This window comes from Miscanthus floridulus, chromosome 10 (genome assembly GCF_019320115.1).
Source record: "Miscanthus floridulus cultivar M001 chromosome 10, ASM1932011v1, whole genome shotgun sequence".
NCBI classification, from domain to species: Eukaryota; Viridiplantae; Streptophyta; class Magnoliopsida; order Poales; family Poaceae; genus Miscanthus; species Miscanthus floridulus.
The window spans coordinates 132,649,378-132,667,514 of NC_089589.1; the positions used below are offsets into that span (position 1 = coordinate 132,649,378).

At 46.6% G+C, this 18,137-nt stretch overlaps 2 protein-coding genes across 2 annotated transcripts; both read left to right on the forward strand.

Moving 5' to 3' along the window:
• The first annotated feature begins 273 nt into the window (after nucleotides 1–273).
• Nucleotides 274–3,399, forward strand: LOC136485746 (uncharacterized). The gene is made up of 4 exons (XM_066482592.1): nucleotides 274–427; nucleotides 1,113–1,226; nucleotides 1,309–1,353; nucleotides 1,463–3,399. The coding sequence occupies exon 4, from the start codon at nucleotides 1,838–1,840 to the stop codon at nucleotides 2,417–2,419; it is 582 nt and encodes a 193-aa protein (XP_066338689.1). The 5' UTR covers nucleotides 274–427; nucleotides 1,113–1,226; nucleotides 1,309–1,353; nucleotides 1,463–1,837; the 3' UTR covers nucleotides 2,420–3,399.
• Nucleotides 3,400–9,532: 6,133 nt separating this feature from the next.
• Nucleotides 9,533–10,489, forward strand: LOC136489670 (scarecrow-like protein 9). Its single transcript, XM_066486243.1, has one exon. The coding sequence runs from the start codon at nucleotides 9,533–9,535 to the stop codon at nucleotides 10,487–10,489; it is 957 nt and encodes a 318-aa protein (XP_066342340.1).
• The last annotated feature ends 7,648 nt before the right edge of the window (nucleotides 10,490–18,137 follow it).

Below are 18,137 nucleotides of genomic sequence, written 5' to 3' on the forward strand. Positions count from 1 at the left end.
CAGTTTTTGCAATGATGCTTCCACATGTTCATCGGTTGATATCGAATCACTGGCTTACTGGTGTGTTGAATGCTGAACCTGCTAGGATTCCAGGAAGAATTTTGAGCTTTTGATCAAACTAGAGTAACATTGAACAAACTTCAGATCAGAGATGTTTGTTGCTTGCCTCAGTCATTTCTCACTCTATGTTTTTCTTAAGACAGTTTGTTTCTCTATGGAGTGTTCTACCTTATATACTCAAAAACTTCTTTCTTGGAAGGGTGTAGGCTCACGGTATGCATTTCTCTATCATTTTTATTTGTTTACTCTTCAGGGTTGGTACAGTAATAATTTTGTTCAAGATTCCATGTTTATAGCAGGGTATGAACACCTGACCAAATGTGGACAATCTGATTGTTAGAAGCTGACATATGCAGATTTGAAGAAGGTACAATTTGGTCAGTTTTTTGTTCTGTCCGTCCATTTATATATATGTTATATGACCTATGCATATGCAGCATGGGAAAATTCAGGATTATTTTGTACCCAACTGACAGGCCATAATTTAGTATCATGAATTTGGTGCAGTGTATTGTGTCTATGCTGCATTCTAGTAAGAAAAGGAAAAACTTTTTTTTTCTCGAACAGCGCAGGAGAACTGCGCGTCATTTCATTAAGGTAGAGAAAAAATTATAAAGGTCCAAGTGACCCAACACACACACCCCACTCCCCAGAACTAGGTTACAGACTCGCCACACAAAAAGGAAAAAAGGACGACCAAACTTCTCCAAGCATTAAGCTCCAGAAGGCATCAACCTGAAAAAAGGAAAAACTTTAGTAGGAAGAGAATAGTCAGTTACTCTGTTTCCAAGTACCAGGTGTTTGATACTGCAGAGACTATTGTCAAATGTCAAGCACCTAGCTAGGATTCCAGTAAGACTTCTGAGCTTTTGATCAAACTCTAACTTCGGATTAGAGATGTTTGTTGCTTGCCTTGGTCATTTATCACTTTGTTTTTCCGAAGACAGTTTCTTTCTATGGAGTGTTCTAGCATAGAGAATCGTACTGTTTTTTGGAGGGTGTAATAGGTTCAGTCTATGCAGCTCTGTCATGTTTATTAATTTACTTTTCAGGTTTGGTACAGTAATAATTTTGTTCAAGAGTCCATGTTTGGAGCAGGGTATGAACATCTGAGGAAATGTGGGCAGTCTGATTTTTAGAGGCTGACATATGCAGATTTGAAGCAGGTGCAACTTGGTCTGTCTTTAGCTTTGTCCATCCATTGATATATTATTCAACATGAGCAAATTCCGAATTTTGTTATGCCAGGTGACAGGGACAGACCACAGTTACCTAATCATACTCATATATCAGGTGAGTGCATTGTGTGTTTGCTGCGTTCTAGTAAGAAAATAAAAGAACATTTTGTAGGAAGAGAAGAGTCCATCTGTTTCAATAATGTAGCAGGTGTGTGATACTGCAGACTCTTGTCAACCAGCGTGCCGATGGAGGAAGAAACTTGGCAATTTCAGGCAGAAGACTGTTTGCAAATTGACGTCTCCGGAGGGTCCACGGACGGGAGAAGACAAAAGAAGAGTCGCAGCAGGGTCCATCACAGTTGCGTTTGGGCCTCTCTCCCTCATCTCATCTCGGAGCCGCCAAGGTCGTCGCATCAGAATTTTCAGAACGAACTTCTCCGCGCTTTCCCTTCCCACTCCCAGCTTCTCTCCCCTCCTTTCTCCCTCTGAAAAGAAAAGAAAAAAGATTCCGTTTTTATCCATCCACCAGTCTACCACAACATTCAAAACTTCCATTTTTTTTTTATCCCACCCAACCCAGACTACCCAGCCTGGCAGCCATGGCCGCCTCGCCGGAGGATTTCGTGGCTGACACTGCCGAGCCCTTCTCCCCCTCCATCTTCCTCGACCTGCCCCCGAAGCCCTGCCCGGACGGCAATGGCGAGGGCAAGGATCCGGCCTCCGACTACCTCGGCCTCCCCTTCATCGAGCGCATGCTCACGGAGGAGGGGATCGACGAAGAGTTCTTCTACCAGTACCCGGACCACCCCGCGCTCCTCCAAGCCCAAGAATCGTACGCGCGGGTCCTCTCCGACGCCACCGCTGATTCCTCTTTGGACGGCAGCCCCACCGTGTCGGTGTCCTCCGGCTCCGACGCGGGAGTGGGGGCCGACGACCTCACCACGGATGCCAGCACCGCGTCCGAGCAGAGCCCGGCGCAAGCGCAACTGGGGGATGCTGGCGTCCGGAGTGACGCTGCCGCCGCGGAGGAGATGGAGAAAAAGGCCAACCGTACCATGCTTGCAGCCGTCGATGGTGACGGCCTCGGCGTTCTTCAGCGCCCAGCAGGATGGGGGAAGCAACGCCATGCTCAACTTGGCATTCCTCAAGGGCATGGAAGAGGCCAACAAGTTCCTGCCTAGAGACATCGATCTGCTGCGTGGCTCTGCCACCGTCCTTCAAGTGAAGGAAGAGGCAGAGGAGGAGGGAAATGCCAATTTGGGCAGGGGCCGCAAGAACCGGCACAACTGGGATGATGTCCTGGAGGCCAATTTGGGCAGGGAGAGCAAGATGATGATGCCAGAGACGGAGGAAACCGGTGAGGTGGTTGACAGCATGATTGCCAATGGGTTCCAATTATTCCTCAGAGAGGTGGAGAGCCTCCGCATCAGTATGGGCAGCGAGGCCGAGAAGAAGAAGAGCAGGAAAGGGATTGCGCGGAGCACTAATGGAACGGTGGACTTGTGCACCTTGCTCATACATTGTGCACAGGCTGTGGCAACAGACGACCGCCGGAGCGCGGCCGAATTTCTTAGGAAGATCTGTTAGATTTGATCTCCCACCAGTTAGGCCCAAAGGCCTTCTGGGCCTTTTCTCGCGCCCTGATCGGAGGCGCCCAACCCTACATGGTTGATGGGTCCCCGTCGCACAGTGCTATAAAGGAAAGGTGGGGGCCGGGGCTCGCAGTACGAGGTTCACCGCGCCGCCAGTCACCCCACCAACATCCTAACCCTAGACCCGATCTTGAGAAGGGGCGCTGCCAGCGACGGGAAGCACCACCGACGCCGGCAACGCCACCCCGACGCACACGCCGCCGCCGAGGACGCCACAACACCGACTCCCTCTCCACCGAACGTCGCTGCCGGCGCGCAGATGGCGTCCATCATCGAAACCCCGGCCGGAGCTTCGACAACTACGACATTCGATGGTTTGCAACCTATCACCCCTTTCTCTCTGTCTCTCTGTGAAACCCGAACACCTATTCCTACTACCAATACATCCCGATCTGATGAATATGCCTAAAATGAAATTCTAACAATGGTACCGGAGCCACGGTTCGACAGGAAATCAGATCGGGGAAGTGAAACCGACCGATCTGATGCGGATCGGAAAAGAAAATAGAAAACCGAACCCTAATTCCCCAAATCAAATCTGAAGAAGGGATTGAAGAAGGGAAAAGGGGAGGGTCGGATTCTGAGAACCCTAGACGCAAATCCGAAAGAGAGAAAAGGGGAAGAAGAAAGAAAGAAGGGTCGAAACCCTAACCCTAATCCTAGTTTTCCATTCGGATGAACGAAAAGAAAGAAACGAAAGCAAAGAAATCGAATCGGCAAGAACGAACCCTAACCCTAACCCTAGTTTTTCCCATTCGGATAAACCCGAAAAGAACAAACTCAAAATCAGAAAGGGGAAAAATGCGTTAGGGTTAGGGTGCGTCGGATGAACCTTTTCGCCGGCACGGGAGAAGAAGCCGAGCCGGGGGCGCGGGCTCGCCGGGCTCGGCCAAGGAAGCGCCGTGGCCAGGCCGCTCGATGGCGGCGTGCTCACCCGTTGGGGAGCACGCGCGCCGGCGAGGGGGCCGGCAACGGCGCCAAGGCTCGCCATGGCCGCCCGCTCTGCTTTCCTCGCTCGCGGCTGCTCGGTGGCGGCTGTCTTCGCTGCGGCTGAAGAGAGATGAGAGAGAGCGGCGAAGAAGAGAGAGAAAGGGAAGGGACGAATGGCTAGGGTTTACAGGGCGCCGGCCACAGCGACGCTTTTGATCCGCGCGAAACGGATGCTCGGCCGTCGGATCAGAACGAACGGTCGAGATTCGCTGGGCCAACTCGCCGGCCTAGGCGGGCGCGAGCGTGCGCGGCGCTTTGCCGGCCCAGGCCCAGGTTGCGGCCTGGGTGCGGCCTGTGCGCGCGAGGACAGCTGGGCCGAGCCGGTTTCAGCGCGTCTTGGGCCGCGCTGGGCTGAGAAGAAGAAGAAGAAAATTTTTCTTATTATTTTCCAGCAGCAATTTTAAAATGCATATTTTTATGAATTTGAATGATTTTGACATAATTTTCTGTGCAAATTTTATCCAACGATATTTTGCTCAGAAAACAATGAATATTTTAGTGCTTCTGGAAAATAATAATATGAAAAGATTATTAATGTTTCCGCTGTGCATGATAATTATTGTTCTCTTTGATTAAATTTGAACCAACGGGATAATTTAATTTTAAGAGAAATGAATTTCTAATAATTTTGATGCGATTATGATATTGTTATTTTCTGACCAACGTTGTTAATAACAATATTATAATTTTTGATCCATGAGAAGTTGTGCATTAATTTTACTTCTGCCCAACGGTGATGTAAAATGTTTGCATGGATGAATTATAAGTTTTAATTTGACCAACGTTGAGTTAAAGCATGGAATTTTATGTATAAATGTTTCTTACTTACTCTGGTGTGATTTCAGGAGGCAAATGCATTGTGAATATTGCTAATATCCCGACACTCAACGGAACCAATCACCGTGTGTGGCGGGAGAAGTATGAATTGGAACTTGCGTTGGGAGAGGTCGATTTTGCCATCACCTCATCGTGTCCTACTGAGCCAGAGGACCCGGTGAGAGGTGACAATGAATCTGACGCTAATTTCGCTTCTCGAAAGCGTGATCATGCTGAAATAAGAATGAAATATGACCTTGAACATAGGCAATGGACTATCTCCAACCGCAAGTGCCTGTTGGTAGCCAAAGCCACCATAGAAGAACAGATAAGGGGCTCAATCCCTGAATGTGCTACTGCCAAAGAATATCTTGAGAAAATCAAGAGTCAGTTTACTAGGTCTACTAAGGCCACAATAAGTTCACTGATTAAGAAGCTTGTGAATGAGAAATTCACTGGTGGTAGCATAAGAGAGCACATTTTGAAGATGAACACCACAGCATCTAAGCTAAAAGAAATAAATTTGAAGGAGGAGGATTTTCCTGATTCATTTGATTTTTGCTTCTTTGCCAAAAGAATATGACACCTTCATTGTGAACTATAATATGCAGCCTGAAAGATGGGGCATAGAAAGACTCATCTCAATGTGTGCTCAAGAAGAGGAGAGGATAAAGTCCTCACAAGGTGAATCTGCTCATTTTGTGAAGGATAACAAAAGAAAGAATTTTAATGGCAAGAATTCTAAACCATAAGGGAAACCTAAGTGGGATAAGACCTCTTCCTCCAGTTCACAGGGAAAGAAACCCCAGGATTCTGAGAATCAGCAGTATGGTGGAGCTGAAAAAGATCAGTGCAAGCACTGCTTCAAGAAGGGACACTACAAGAGGGATTGTCCAGACTTCCTGAAATCTCTGCTAAAGAAAGGTGATGAATTTATTACATTTGTAGATGAATCCCTGTATTTATGTTATGACAAATCCACTTGGTGGGTTGATTCAGGAGCAACTACTCATGTTGCAAATTCTTTACAGGGGTTAAGTGGGACGAGAACCTTGCAAAGAGGAGAAAGAACGATTAAAGTTGCAAATGGAGTGCAAGCCAATGTTGAAGCAATTGGAGATTTTTCTTTAGAATTGAATAATGGTTTTGTACTTAGACTTAAAGAAGTATTTTATGTTCCCTCTTTGCGTAGAAATTTGATAAGTGTTTCGAAACTTGATGATGATGGAATTGATTGCCATTTTGGTGATGGCAAGTGTAAGATACTGGTTAATAATAAATGTGTTGGTCTTGCCTTCCGACAAGACAAGCTTTATTTATTATCTCTTGCTGAGAATGCGAATAATGTATGTGATGAGAATGTGAATGATTCCCCATCTGCGGATGTAACTAAGAAGCGGAAGAGAATTGATACTGTCTCTTCGAAATTATGGCATTGTCGCTTGGGCCATATTTCGAGGAGGAGAATGGAACGATTGGTTGAGGAATCAATTCTCCCGCACTTATAATTTTCAGATTTAGAACAATGTATTGATTGCATCAAAGGAAAGTATGTCAAGAAAATTAAGAAAGATGCCAAACGAAGCACAGGAATTTTAGAAATAATCCACACAGACATATGTGGTCCTTTTCCTGTGAAAAGTGTGGATGGTTATGACTCGTTTATAACATTCACAGACGACTACTCTCGTTATGGCAATATTTATCCAATTAAAGAAAGATCGGAAGCATTGGATAAATTTAAAATATTTAAAGCCGAAGTTGAAAATCAGCACAATAAGAAAATCAAGATAGTACGATCAGACCGAGGTGGAGAGTACTATGGGCGACATACCCCATATGGCCAAATTCCTGGACCATTTGCAAGGTTCCTACAGGAAAATGGCATAGTTGCTCAGTACTCCACACCGGGGGAGCCTCAGCAGAATGGAGTGGTTGAAAGACGTAACCGTACCTTAATGGATATGGTAAGAAGCATGATGAGTTACTCCACATTACCGATTAGTTTATGGATGGAGGCACTGAAAACCGCCATTCACATACTTAATCGAGTACCAAGTAAATCGGTGCCTAAAACACCGTATGAATTATGGACAGGAAGGGAACCCTCACTTAACCATTTGCGTGTGTGGGGCTGTCCAGCTGAGGCAAAAGTGTTTAACCCAAACATAGGAAAGTTAGACTCCAAGACAGTCAGCTGCCATTTTATTGGCTATCCAGAAAGATCGAAAGGATATCGCTTCTATTGTCCTGACAGACATACGAAGATTGTAGAAACAAGACACGCTGTGTTCTTGGAGGATAACATGATCAGGGGGAGCATGGTAGCACGAGAAATCAGCCTACAGGAGAAGCGGATACATGTACCCACTCTGATGGTTGAAGAACCATTCTTCACGCTACTTGCTGCTGTTGCACCGATAGTGTAGGACACTATAATGCCAACACCTGTTGCAAGTTCTCCCGTGGCGACAATGAATGAACATGAGGAACCTGTCCTTGAGGAACCTATCCTTGAGGAACCTATAGAACCAAATGTTGCACATGAGGAAGAACAACAACAGCCAAATGTGGAACAAGTGCCGGAGGCACCTAGAAGGTCTCAAAGAATAAGACGATCAACTATTACTGATGACTATGAAGTTTATGAAACAGAAGAATATCAGATGGGGGATGATCCCACCTCATTTAAAGAAGCCATGAGAAGCGACCACTCATCAAAGTGGCTTAAGGCCATGGAAGATAAATTGAAATCAATGAGTACCAATAAAGTTTGGGACTTAGAAAATATTCCTAAAGGAGCCAAAACAGTAGGCTGTAAATGAGTCTACAAAACGAAATATGACTCTCAAGGGAATATAGAAAGATTTAAAGCGCGACTTGTGGCGAAAGGCTTCACGCAAAGAGAAGGGATTGATTACAATGAGACGTTTTCTCCAGTCTCATGTAAAGATTCCTTCAGAATTATAATGGCACTTGTAGCCCACTATGATTTGGAGTTACATCAAATGGATGTAAAGACGGCTTTCCTAAACGGGGATTTGGAAGAAAATATTTATATGGCACAACCGAAAGGTTTTGTCATAAAAGGAAAGGAAAATATGGGATGCCGCCTGAAGAAATCAATCTACGGATTGAAGCAAGCTTCAAGACAGTGGTATTTGAAGTTTGATAGAACGATATAAGGTTTTGGGTTTGAAGAAAATGTTGAGGACAATTGCGTTTATGCAAAGTTCAAGAATGGAAAGTACATATTCCTAATTTTGTATGTGGATGCTATCTTGCTTGCTAGTAGTGATATCAATCTACTAATGGAAACGAAGAAATTCTTGTCCTCAAACTTTGATATGAAAGATCTCGGTGAGGCCTCGTTCGTTTTGGGAATAGAGATTCACCGAGACAGGAGAAAAAGGGTTCTAGGATTATCGCAAAAGGCATACATAGAAAAGGTCCTGAAGAAATTTAGTATGCATGCGTGCAGTCCTTCACCTGCTCCTATAGTCAAGGGCGATAGATTTGGGGAACATCAGTGTCCCAAGAACCAATATGAAATTGACCGAATGAAAGCGGTACCGTATGCTTCAGCTGTTGGAAGTTTACAATATGCTCAAGTGTGTACACGCCCTGACTTTGTAGCTCCAAACAAACCGTGACTACATCCTCGACAATGTATGCCGAGTTTGTAGCATGCTATGAGGCAACGGGGCAGGTGAATTGGCTGAAGAAATTTATATCCAGATTGAAAGTGATTGATGATATAAATGAACCACTGAGATTGTATTGTGATAACAATCCAGCGGTATAGTACGCTCACAACAATAGGTCAAGTGGTGCTGCCAAACACATTGACATAAAGTACTATGTTGTGAAAGATAAAGTTCGGGATCATATAATAAATCTTGAGCATATAAGTACAGAGAAAATGCTCGCGGATCCGCTCACAAAGGGCTTACCACCCAACGTGTTCAAAAAACACGTAGCCGACATGGGTTTAAGGGAAAGCCTATGATTTCCGAACATACGAAGGGCCCAAAGAAAGTTTATATTTCAAAACGGAGAATTGTACTGTGGTTGTTAGTCTAACGGCACTGATTGCTGTGATGATGGGACAGTTCTATGCACTAATCTGTGATGAAATAGGATGGAAGCAAGAAAAATATGAATTGAAAGTTTTGAGTATGAAAGTAAAGAACGAAGAATAGATGAGAGATCAAGGGGGAGAATGTTAGATTTGATCTCCCACCAGTTAGGCCCAAAGGCCTTCTGGGCCTTGTTCTCACGCCCTGATCGGGGGCGCCCAACCCTACATGGTTGGTGGGCCCCCGTCGCACAGCGCTATAAAGGAAAGGTGGGGGCCGAGGCTCGCAGTACGAGGTTCACCGCACCGCTAGTCACCCCACCGACATCCTAACCCTAGACCCGATCTTGAGAAGGGGCGCTGCCAGCGACGGGAAGCACCACCGATGCCGGCAACGCCACCCCGACGCACACGCCGCCGCCGAGGACGCCACAGCACCGACTCCCTCTCCACCGAACGTCGCTGCCGGCGCGCAGATGGCGTCTGTCAACGAAACCCCGGCCGGAGCTTCGACAACTACGGCATTCGATGGTTTGCAACCTATCACCCCTTTCTCTCTGTCTCTCTGTGAAACCCGAACACCTATTCCTACTACCAATACATCCTGATCTGATGAATATGCCTAAAACGAAATTCTAACAAGATCAAGCAGCATACCTTCTCCACGGGGAGATGCCACACAAAGGCTGGCACATTATTTCGCAGAGGGATTGGAGGCGCGGCTGGCTGGTTCAGGGAGCCAGGTCTACAATTCGCTCATGGCAAAGCGCACCTCGGTCGTGGACTTCCTCAAAGCCTACCGGCTGTACGCGGCAGCCTGCTGCTTCCGAGTGATGGCGTTCAAGTTTGCCAACTTGACCATCTGCAAGGCTATTGCAGGGAGGAAGAAGATGCACATTGTGGATTACGGCATACATTACGGGTCCCAGTGGCCTGGTTTGCTCAAGTTTTTATCTATATGGCCGGGTGGGCCACCGGAAGTGAGGATTACTGGCATTGATCTTCCCCAGCCTGGGTTCCGTCCAGCGTCTCGGGTCAAGGAGACAGGGCGGCGGCTTAGCAATTATGCCTCTCAGTTTGGCGTGCCGTTCAAGTACCATGGCATTGCGGCTAAGTGGGAGACGGTTGGCGTTGATGATTTGGACATCGACCCTGATGAGGTACTCATTGTCAATAGCATCCTCCATTTTGGAAACTTGATGGACGAAGGTGTCGACACGAGTAGCCCAAGCCCGAGGGATGTTGTTCTCAGCAACATCCGGAAGATGCGACCGGATGTGTTCATCCTTTTCATCATGAATGGCACATATAGCTCACCGTATTTTGTACCGCGGTTCCGGGAGGAGCTGTTCCACTACTCTGCAATGTTTGACATGATGGATGCCACGACCCCACGGGATAGTGATCTGCGCATTCTGGTTGAGCGTGATCTCTTTGGCCAGTGTGCCCAGAATGTCATCGCTTGTGAAGGCTTGGACAGGGTCGAGCGCCCTGAGACATATAAGAAGTGGCAGTTGCGGAACCACCGGGCAGGGCTGAGAGAGCTGCCATTGGATCCGGATATTGTCAAGGCCGTGCGGGAGAGCATCAGGGACAAGTTTCACGAGGACTTTGTCACTGACGTGGATCTTCAGTGGCTCCTGGGAGGGTGGAAGGGACGCATACTCTATGCAATGTCGACATGGGCTGCTGCTGATGCTATCTTAGATTCTTAGCTGCTTTAATTTACTGGATGGATTCAGAGATATAAATAATGGCAGCTATTTATGATTCCTGAGTGTTGATGATGCTGAGCTTCTTTATTTTCTTTTGTTCTTTTGGAGACATGTACAGATGGTGAACTTATGTAAATGTACAACAAGCCGAAGAACATCCCTCCTTTTGTTTTATTGCTGTATGTTATTCTGTGACTGAAAGGAAAATTTGACTCTCATGTGTTGAGATATATGTTTTGTGAAGTTCATTTGGGTTGTGACATGAGTATTTTGGTTCTCCCTTGGAAATGGGTAAGCAGAAGGCTGATTCAGCATTAAAGTTACACATGTTATTCTGAGTATTAACTTCCCAGGCCATTTCTACTGAATATTTTCCCTTAATCCTTTCATTCAGGCAGATACAGCTGAAGGAGGTGGTTATCCAACGAGTGCAGGAGGTCCTCTCCTGCCGGATCGAGGGCTTCCCGAGCCGATATCTGGGAATTCCACTCTCCATCTTCAGGCTAAAACGGGGTGACGAGCAGGCTATCATCGACGTGGTGGCTGCCCGCATCCCACATTGGAAAGGGAGCATGCTCAACGTCGCCGGCAGGACAGCTCTTGTCAAAGCCATCCTCTCGGCCATACCTGTGCACACCTCCATTGCGCTTTGCCTTTCTTCTTGGGCAATCGAGTGCATCGACAAGGTGCCCAGAGCTTTCATATGGTCTGGCTCAGACTCCGTTGCTGGTGGCCGATGCAAGGTCGCCTGGGAAACTGTTTGCAGGCCTCGGGAGCTGGGGGGGCTTGGCGTAGCTGATCTTCGATGTACGGGGGTGACGCACGGTGGTCGGAATCTTCAGGGCGGCCACCGTCTCGGCGCTAGGAAATGGCGAGACAACTCTCTTCTGGGTGGATAATTGGCTACAAGGCTCCTGCATCAGTAGCCTGGCGCCGGCGGGGCGGTCTTTGCTGCTGTCCCCAAGCGGCGACGATCCGCCACTGTCGCGGAGGCCCTTCATGGGAGGGCCTGGGTTCACCACATTGCCGGGCCGCGAACCATGAGGCTCCTCATAGAATTCATCGGCCTTTGGACCATGGTGGAGCAGGTGCACCTGACACCGGGCGTGCCGGACACTTTTAACTGGAGGCTTACTGTGGACCGGCAGTACTCCGCGTCGTCGGCATATGGCGCAATGTTCGTCGGCTCGTCGATGCCGCTCGGGGCCAAGCTGATTTGGAAGACCTCGGCGCCACCACAGGTCAACTTCTTCTTCTGGCTCGTCATGCATGGACGCTGCTGGACGGCGAACAGAAGACGTCGCCATAGGCTGCAGGACAGCGACGCTTGCGTCATCTGCGACCAGGCCGTCGAAACGATGGATCACATCATCCTTGGCTGCGTTTTCAGTAGAGAGGTATGGGCTTCATGTCTGAGAAGGTTCCTTCTCTCCATGATCTAGTGCCCGTCCAGGAGGAAGACACAATGTGCTGGTGGGTTAACTCGAGGAGACGGCTGCCCAAGGAACTCCGTCGTGGTTTTGACTCCCTCTTTCTCCTTGTCGGCTGGCAACTTTGAAAGGAGAGGAATGCGAGGACCTTCAACAGAATGGCCTCGTCACCGGCGCAGGTCCTTGAGGTCATCGAGCAAGATGTTGCCATGTGGTGCGCTGCCGGATACAAGCATCTAGGGACGCTTGACTCGGGACGCAAATTTGGTTTTCATGTAATTACAAGCGCGTGCGAGTGTTTGAGGGCTGAGTTCGGTGGGTTTTGGTAATCTTCGGTTTACCGTAATCCTGATTTTGTAACAAAACTTCCTATTCTGCTTAATGAAAAACGTGCCGTGACACGATCCCGAAAAAAAAAAAGATTCAACATTACACTACCACAAAACAAGTCACTGCACAATGTAAAAAATCATCATGTGAGATGGTTTTTGAAGCGTCTGGTCTAGAGGGTAGAGGAGATGTTGGTAATGGCAACTGTTCAAATGTTTCTGACTTCCTGTGAATGAACTCCTGAACCTACTAGGTGTGTCCGGTTAGTTGTTTGTCTAATGGAAATCTGTGCTATGTGATTGATACTTGATATTTCGTTCCCTGGTTGGGTGCTAAACCTGAATCTAAAAACTGATGTAAAGACTTGTCCTGGTATTTGGCTCTCTGGAACTATAGAAAAAAAATGAATGAACTCTTAGAACTGCTCGGCAGCTGTGGTTCATTCTTGCAAGATGGCTTAGACTAGAGATGGAATTTATAGTGACACACCGGTTTTGTGTGTGGACATTTCTGCATCTTCATCGAAGTCTCAGTTTCCCAGGAAGTTTATACTGAATACTCCTACTTTCCACCATTTTCTCATTCAAGAAGGTACAACTGAAAGTGTTGACTGTGTTATTTCTACAACTCGGGAATAGTAGATGGCTGGCCTCTGTTCGATGATGCATAAATGCATAATATGAATCATACAGTTGTGAAAATTATGATGTGACGTTTTCTGCACATAGATGGACACCTTGTCGAGTCTTTTAAGTTTGCAATGACCCTCGTCGTATTGTTAGGTTGATCTCCACCAATTTGGCCCAACGACCGGATTGGGCCCTTGATCCGCACCCTGATCGGGGGCGCTCAGCTGTTCTAAGTGGCTGATGGCCCCCGTCGTGCAACACTATAAATAGGAGGTGGGGGTTGGGGCTTGAGACACGAGGTTCACCGCAGCCGCCAGCCCCACCGTGATTCCTAACCCTAGTCCGATCTAGAAGGGCGTGCTGCTTTGCCGTCGCCACCAGACCGGGTCTGCACTGCTGCTACATCGTCGCCGGCGCCATGGCTACGACTAGAGACTCGAGACTCCGAGCGTCGCTGCAGCACCATGGCCACGACATCGGTCAGGTAAGGTACATAAGTTATGTTTTACCCACTAGATCTACGACTAGATAGTCCAAGAACTCTATCATTGGTACCAGAGCCCATGTTGCTAGTTTGTAGATCTAGATTGGGGTATAAAACCGAGAAGAACTTGAGAAGAAGGTGATTTGATTCAAACTGGATCGAACCTCAACCCGAAACCCTAACCCTTACCCTATAAGGAAACGGACGGAGAGGGAAAGGAACCTACCTGGTTTTCTCCACCACCGTCGACACCGCTATGCGTGGGAAGAAGCACCCGTCGCCGCCTCACCGGCACGTGGGTAGATGGCCGAGCCACGCTCGTCGCCATGCGCGCGAGCCCCGGCCGAGGGCACTGTCACAAGACTGCTCGACGACGGCACGCTCACCCACTGGGGAGCGCGCGCTCCGATGAGGGGACCTGCGGCGGCGCCGCACTTCTTCTCCAGCGTCTGCTGCACTGAGAGCTGACAAAGGAGAAAGGGGAGAATGAGAAATGATCTAGGGTTTGGGCATAGGGCCTACTTGGGGCTCACCTGTCGCCGTCACCACCGCCGACATCGTGCGGGAAGCAGCTCCCGGGCTGTCGTCCTGGGAGGCCACGCCACCATGGAGCCTCTGCCTCAGGCTTGGGGGGTCAAGGGCGTCGCCACAAGGCCGCTCGACGGTGGCGCGCTCACCCTCGGGCGAGCGCGCGCGCCGGCGAGGGGCCCCGTAGCGGCGCCGCCACCTCTTCCTCTGGCCACCACAGGCGGCCGCCGCAGTCGCCGCTCTCCGTCTCGACACTGAGGAAAGGAGACGGAGGGAGAACGAAATGGAGCTAGGGTTTTCGGGGAGCGACGCGGACGCCGTTTTTTATCAGCCGCAAGCACCGGAGAGCCGTCTGATCCAGATGGACGGCTCCGAGCGCTCGGGCCAACTTTCAGCCCAGGCAGGGCGGTAGATCCCTAGCCCAGGCCAGGTTGTGGCCTGGGGGTGGGGTGGGGGCATGCGCGTGATGTGTAAGCAGGCCGCTAGGCCACAATTTCATCGCTGGGCTGCGCGCGCGGACGCGCTAGCGAGCTAGGCCGCAGATCGGATTTTCACGTTTTTGGCCCAAATGAACAGTAAATACTGAGGTTTTGTTTTATTATTTTCAGAAGCAAATTTTTGATGTTTTTTGTCTAGTTTAAATCTCTGTCAAAATTTGAACCAACGGGATAATTTTTCAGAGAGTAGATGAGTACAGTAAAATACTTCTGAGAAGTAGATAAACATTTTTCCATGTTTCCGCTGTAAAGTTTAATGTATATTATCTTCTAATTAAATTCGAACCAACAAAAGAATTTAATTTGAAGAGCAGTTATATTTAGTAAATTATGATTATGTTTATCCTTTAATTAAATTAGAACCAATGGGAAAATTTAAATTAGAGGAGTAGTCTATTTTGTTTAAGTCAGATTATGGTATTGTCATTTTCTGACCAACGTTGATGATGACAATATTATAATGAGTTCAAGTTTGAGGTTTAAATCTCTGATAAATTTCACACCAACATGGTCAATTTTTCAGAGAGTAGATAAGGACCAAGAAATACTCCTGAACTAATAGATTGTATTTTATTAACATGTTTCCGCTGCAATGAAGTTGATTATCTTCTAATTAAATTTTAACCAACGGGAGAATTTAATTTTGAAGAGTAGTTGTTTGTCTTTCAAGTTAATTTATGAGTTTTATGCATGAATTCTATTTTCTGCCCAACTGTGATGTAGAATTGATGCAGAAGCACCTTATATGTTTTAATTCGATGAGATCACTCGGCTGCATGCCAACGGGCTGCAATACTGGGGTATGTGAATGAAAAGGCTTAAGTTAAGCTAGTTGAGGACTGTTAACTAATTTTCTGATTAAATTGGAATCAACGGGAAGATTTAATTAGAAAATGAAGTATAAGTGAATGTTTTAGTCGTCATGATTAAGTTTTCGTTACAGTAAATTGTGTATAGATTTTATCCCGTATGGGGAGAAGTTTTGGCATAGTACTTATGCTAGTCAATCCTGCATCGCGGGAGAAGTTTTGTGATGACTCATATGTTTTTGTATCCCGCATAGCGAGAGAAGTTTGGGTAGCTCTTATGCTATCCTAGTATTGACCGTGGCACAACAGAAATTCATCGTCATGGTCAATACTAACCAAAAGATAAGAAAAGATGCAAGCGTGACTTGCAAAAGTACTGCTAATGAAAGACCTCGTTGAGTTCTTGAAGTGAAATAAGAAAAGTGTACTACTAAATGGATTAAGAAATAACTTTGTTTACATGACATAATCATATGAATGAAGTAAGTTATAAATGTCTCCTCGTTCATCGGTTTTCTGAATAGTTCTCGAAATTATGATAGTAAAGTTCATGCCATATTTTGAGGGGGAGAATAATTAAGAAAGATAGTCTTCATTTAGAGTGAGATAAAGATTAATTAAGATGAATGCGACCATTGGAGGAGTACAACAGTCACAATAATGATACCCCTAAGCAGAAAAATAGCTAAATTCCTAGACATTTTAAAGTTCCGATAAGAAGATAGTGTAGTCAGCCTAAAAGATGTTAAGGTGGTGCTTAAAGCTCCATATGAGGTTTAACAGATTAAACCCAAAATAAGATATTTAAAGATACACTATCTTTGAAAAAGAAGGGAAGATCTGGGGGAGCATGGTATGTAGAGGTATGTAGAGACCTAAGACTTGAAGAGAAGTGGGACTGCGTGCCCACTCCAGTGACTCAGGAGCAACAAGTTTCTCAATACCTGTTGATGCTGTATGACTAATACAACACCTGCTGTTAGCTCTTCGAAGAAGATGAATAATGTTAACAAGGATCTTGTAATACAGGGGCCTGTAGAATCAATTGCCTCTTGGCAATGAAGAGCAACAATAGCTCCATATGAAAGTGTCAGCAGTTGAGGCCCCAAAAGGTCTCAAAGAATTAGTAAATCTATTTTTCTGATGACTATAAAGTTTATGTTAGTAAAGAAATTCAAATGAAGGGTGATCCCACCTCATTTGAAGAACCCATGAGAAACGTTTACTCGTTTAAATGGCAAGAAGCTATGTGAGTTAAAATGAATTCGACGAATACCAATAATGTTTGGGACCTAGAATTAATTCCTAATGGAGCCAAAACAGTAGACTGCTAATGGGTCTGCAAGACAAAATATGACTCCAAAGGGAATGTAGAAAGATATAAATCATGACTTGTAGCAATATGCTTTACGCAAAGAGAATGAATAAATTACAACAAGTACCGATCAAGTACTTGCGGATTCGCTTACCAAAGGCTAACCACTTAGTGCGTTCAGAGAACACACAGTCGACATGGGTTTACGGAAAAGCCTATGATTTCTGGATACTAAGGGCCTAGTTGAGAATCTGTTTCAAAACCGAGAGGTGCATTGTAGTTGTTTAATCTAGTGGCAACTGACCGTGATGATGAGGCAAGCTCTATGCACTGATCTGTGATGGAATAGAAAAAAAATAAAGTAAGTTAAGTTTAAGTTATAAGATGAGATCAAGGGGGAGAATGTTAGGTTGATCTCCACCAATTTGGCCCAACGGCCGGACTGGGCCCTTGATCCGCGTCCTGATTGGGGGCGCTCAGTTGTTCTAAGTGGCTGATGGGCCCCCCGTCGCGCAGCACTATAAATAGGAGGTGGGGGCTGGGGTTCGAGACATGAGGTTCACCGCAGCCGCCAGCCCCACCGTGATTCCTAGCCCTAGTCCGATCTAGAAGGGCGTGCTGTGAGCGACAGGGAGCACCATCGCCTTCGCCGCCGCCACCAGACCAGGTCTGCACTGCTGCTACATCGTCGCCGGCGCCATGGCTGCGACAGGAGACTCGAGACTCCGAGCGTCGCTGCGGCACCATGGTCACGGCATCGGTCAGGCGAGGTACATAAGTTATGTTTTACCCACTAGATCTACGCCTAAATAGTCCAAGAACTCTATCATATATACCTTCCATCTTACTGATACCGAGTTATTGGTGAAGAGTAGTAAGGTCAACTGCTGGAAATTTGCATACCAGCTGTCTGTTTTTGTGGCCTGACCGAATATATTGAGCCTGATTACAGAATCTTGTTGGAGTTTGATGTGAGTTATTGTACCCTGATTACAGAATCTGGTTGGATTAGAATATATTGAGCCTCCATAGCACCACATTGTCCTCGAATACGCTTAGTTTTTGTGGTATGATCGTTGTAGCATCTAGCAATATAGTATGCATTTCTATTTCATGTATGTATATTTGTTCACTTTTTCAGGTTTGGAGTACCAGTGGTGTTTTTCACCTGTCTATGTACGGAGCTGAGGAGAGAAGCAAAGCATGGAAAATTTGATTATTGCAACCTGACAGGTACCATTGCTAGTCTGATTTTTGCTGTGTCTGTGTGTCATTCAGACGCATAGGCAACAGAAACATGCATAGCAATGCTATAGCATATAGTGGAGTCTTGTTTACTGTGTTCATGAAGAACGTGTTGGCCTGTTGGGTGTCCAAGAACAGAGCCTGGTACAGGCCCATGTTTGAGAAGAGTCGCAGGCTCGATCGCTGCCGCCATCCTGTCAGCATTACATTCCCTTCTTGGAACTTTCCTTACCTTTGTTGAGTGTATAGAAAGCCTCGAAGCCTGGGATCCGCCAATTATTGCACAATGGCTCGGCATGGCTATCAATATTACAAATTCAAATGCCTGCCTCATTCAAACTTTCCACAAATCACAAATATCATCCGAATATTCCAAAACAT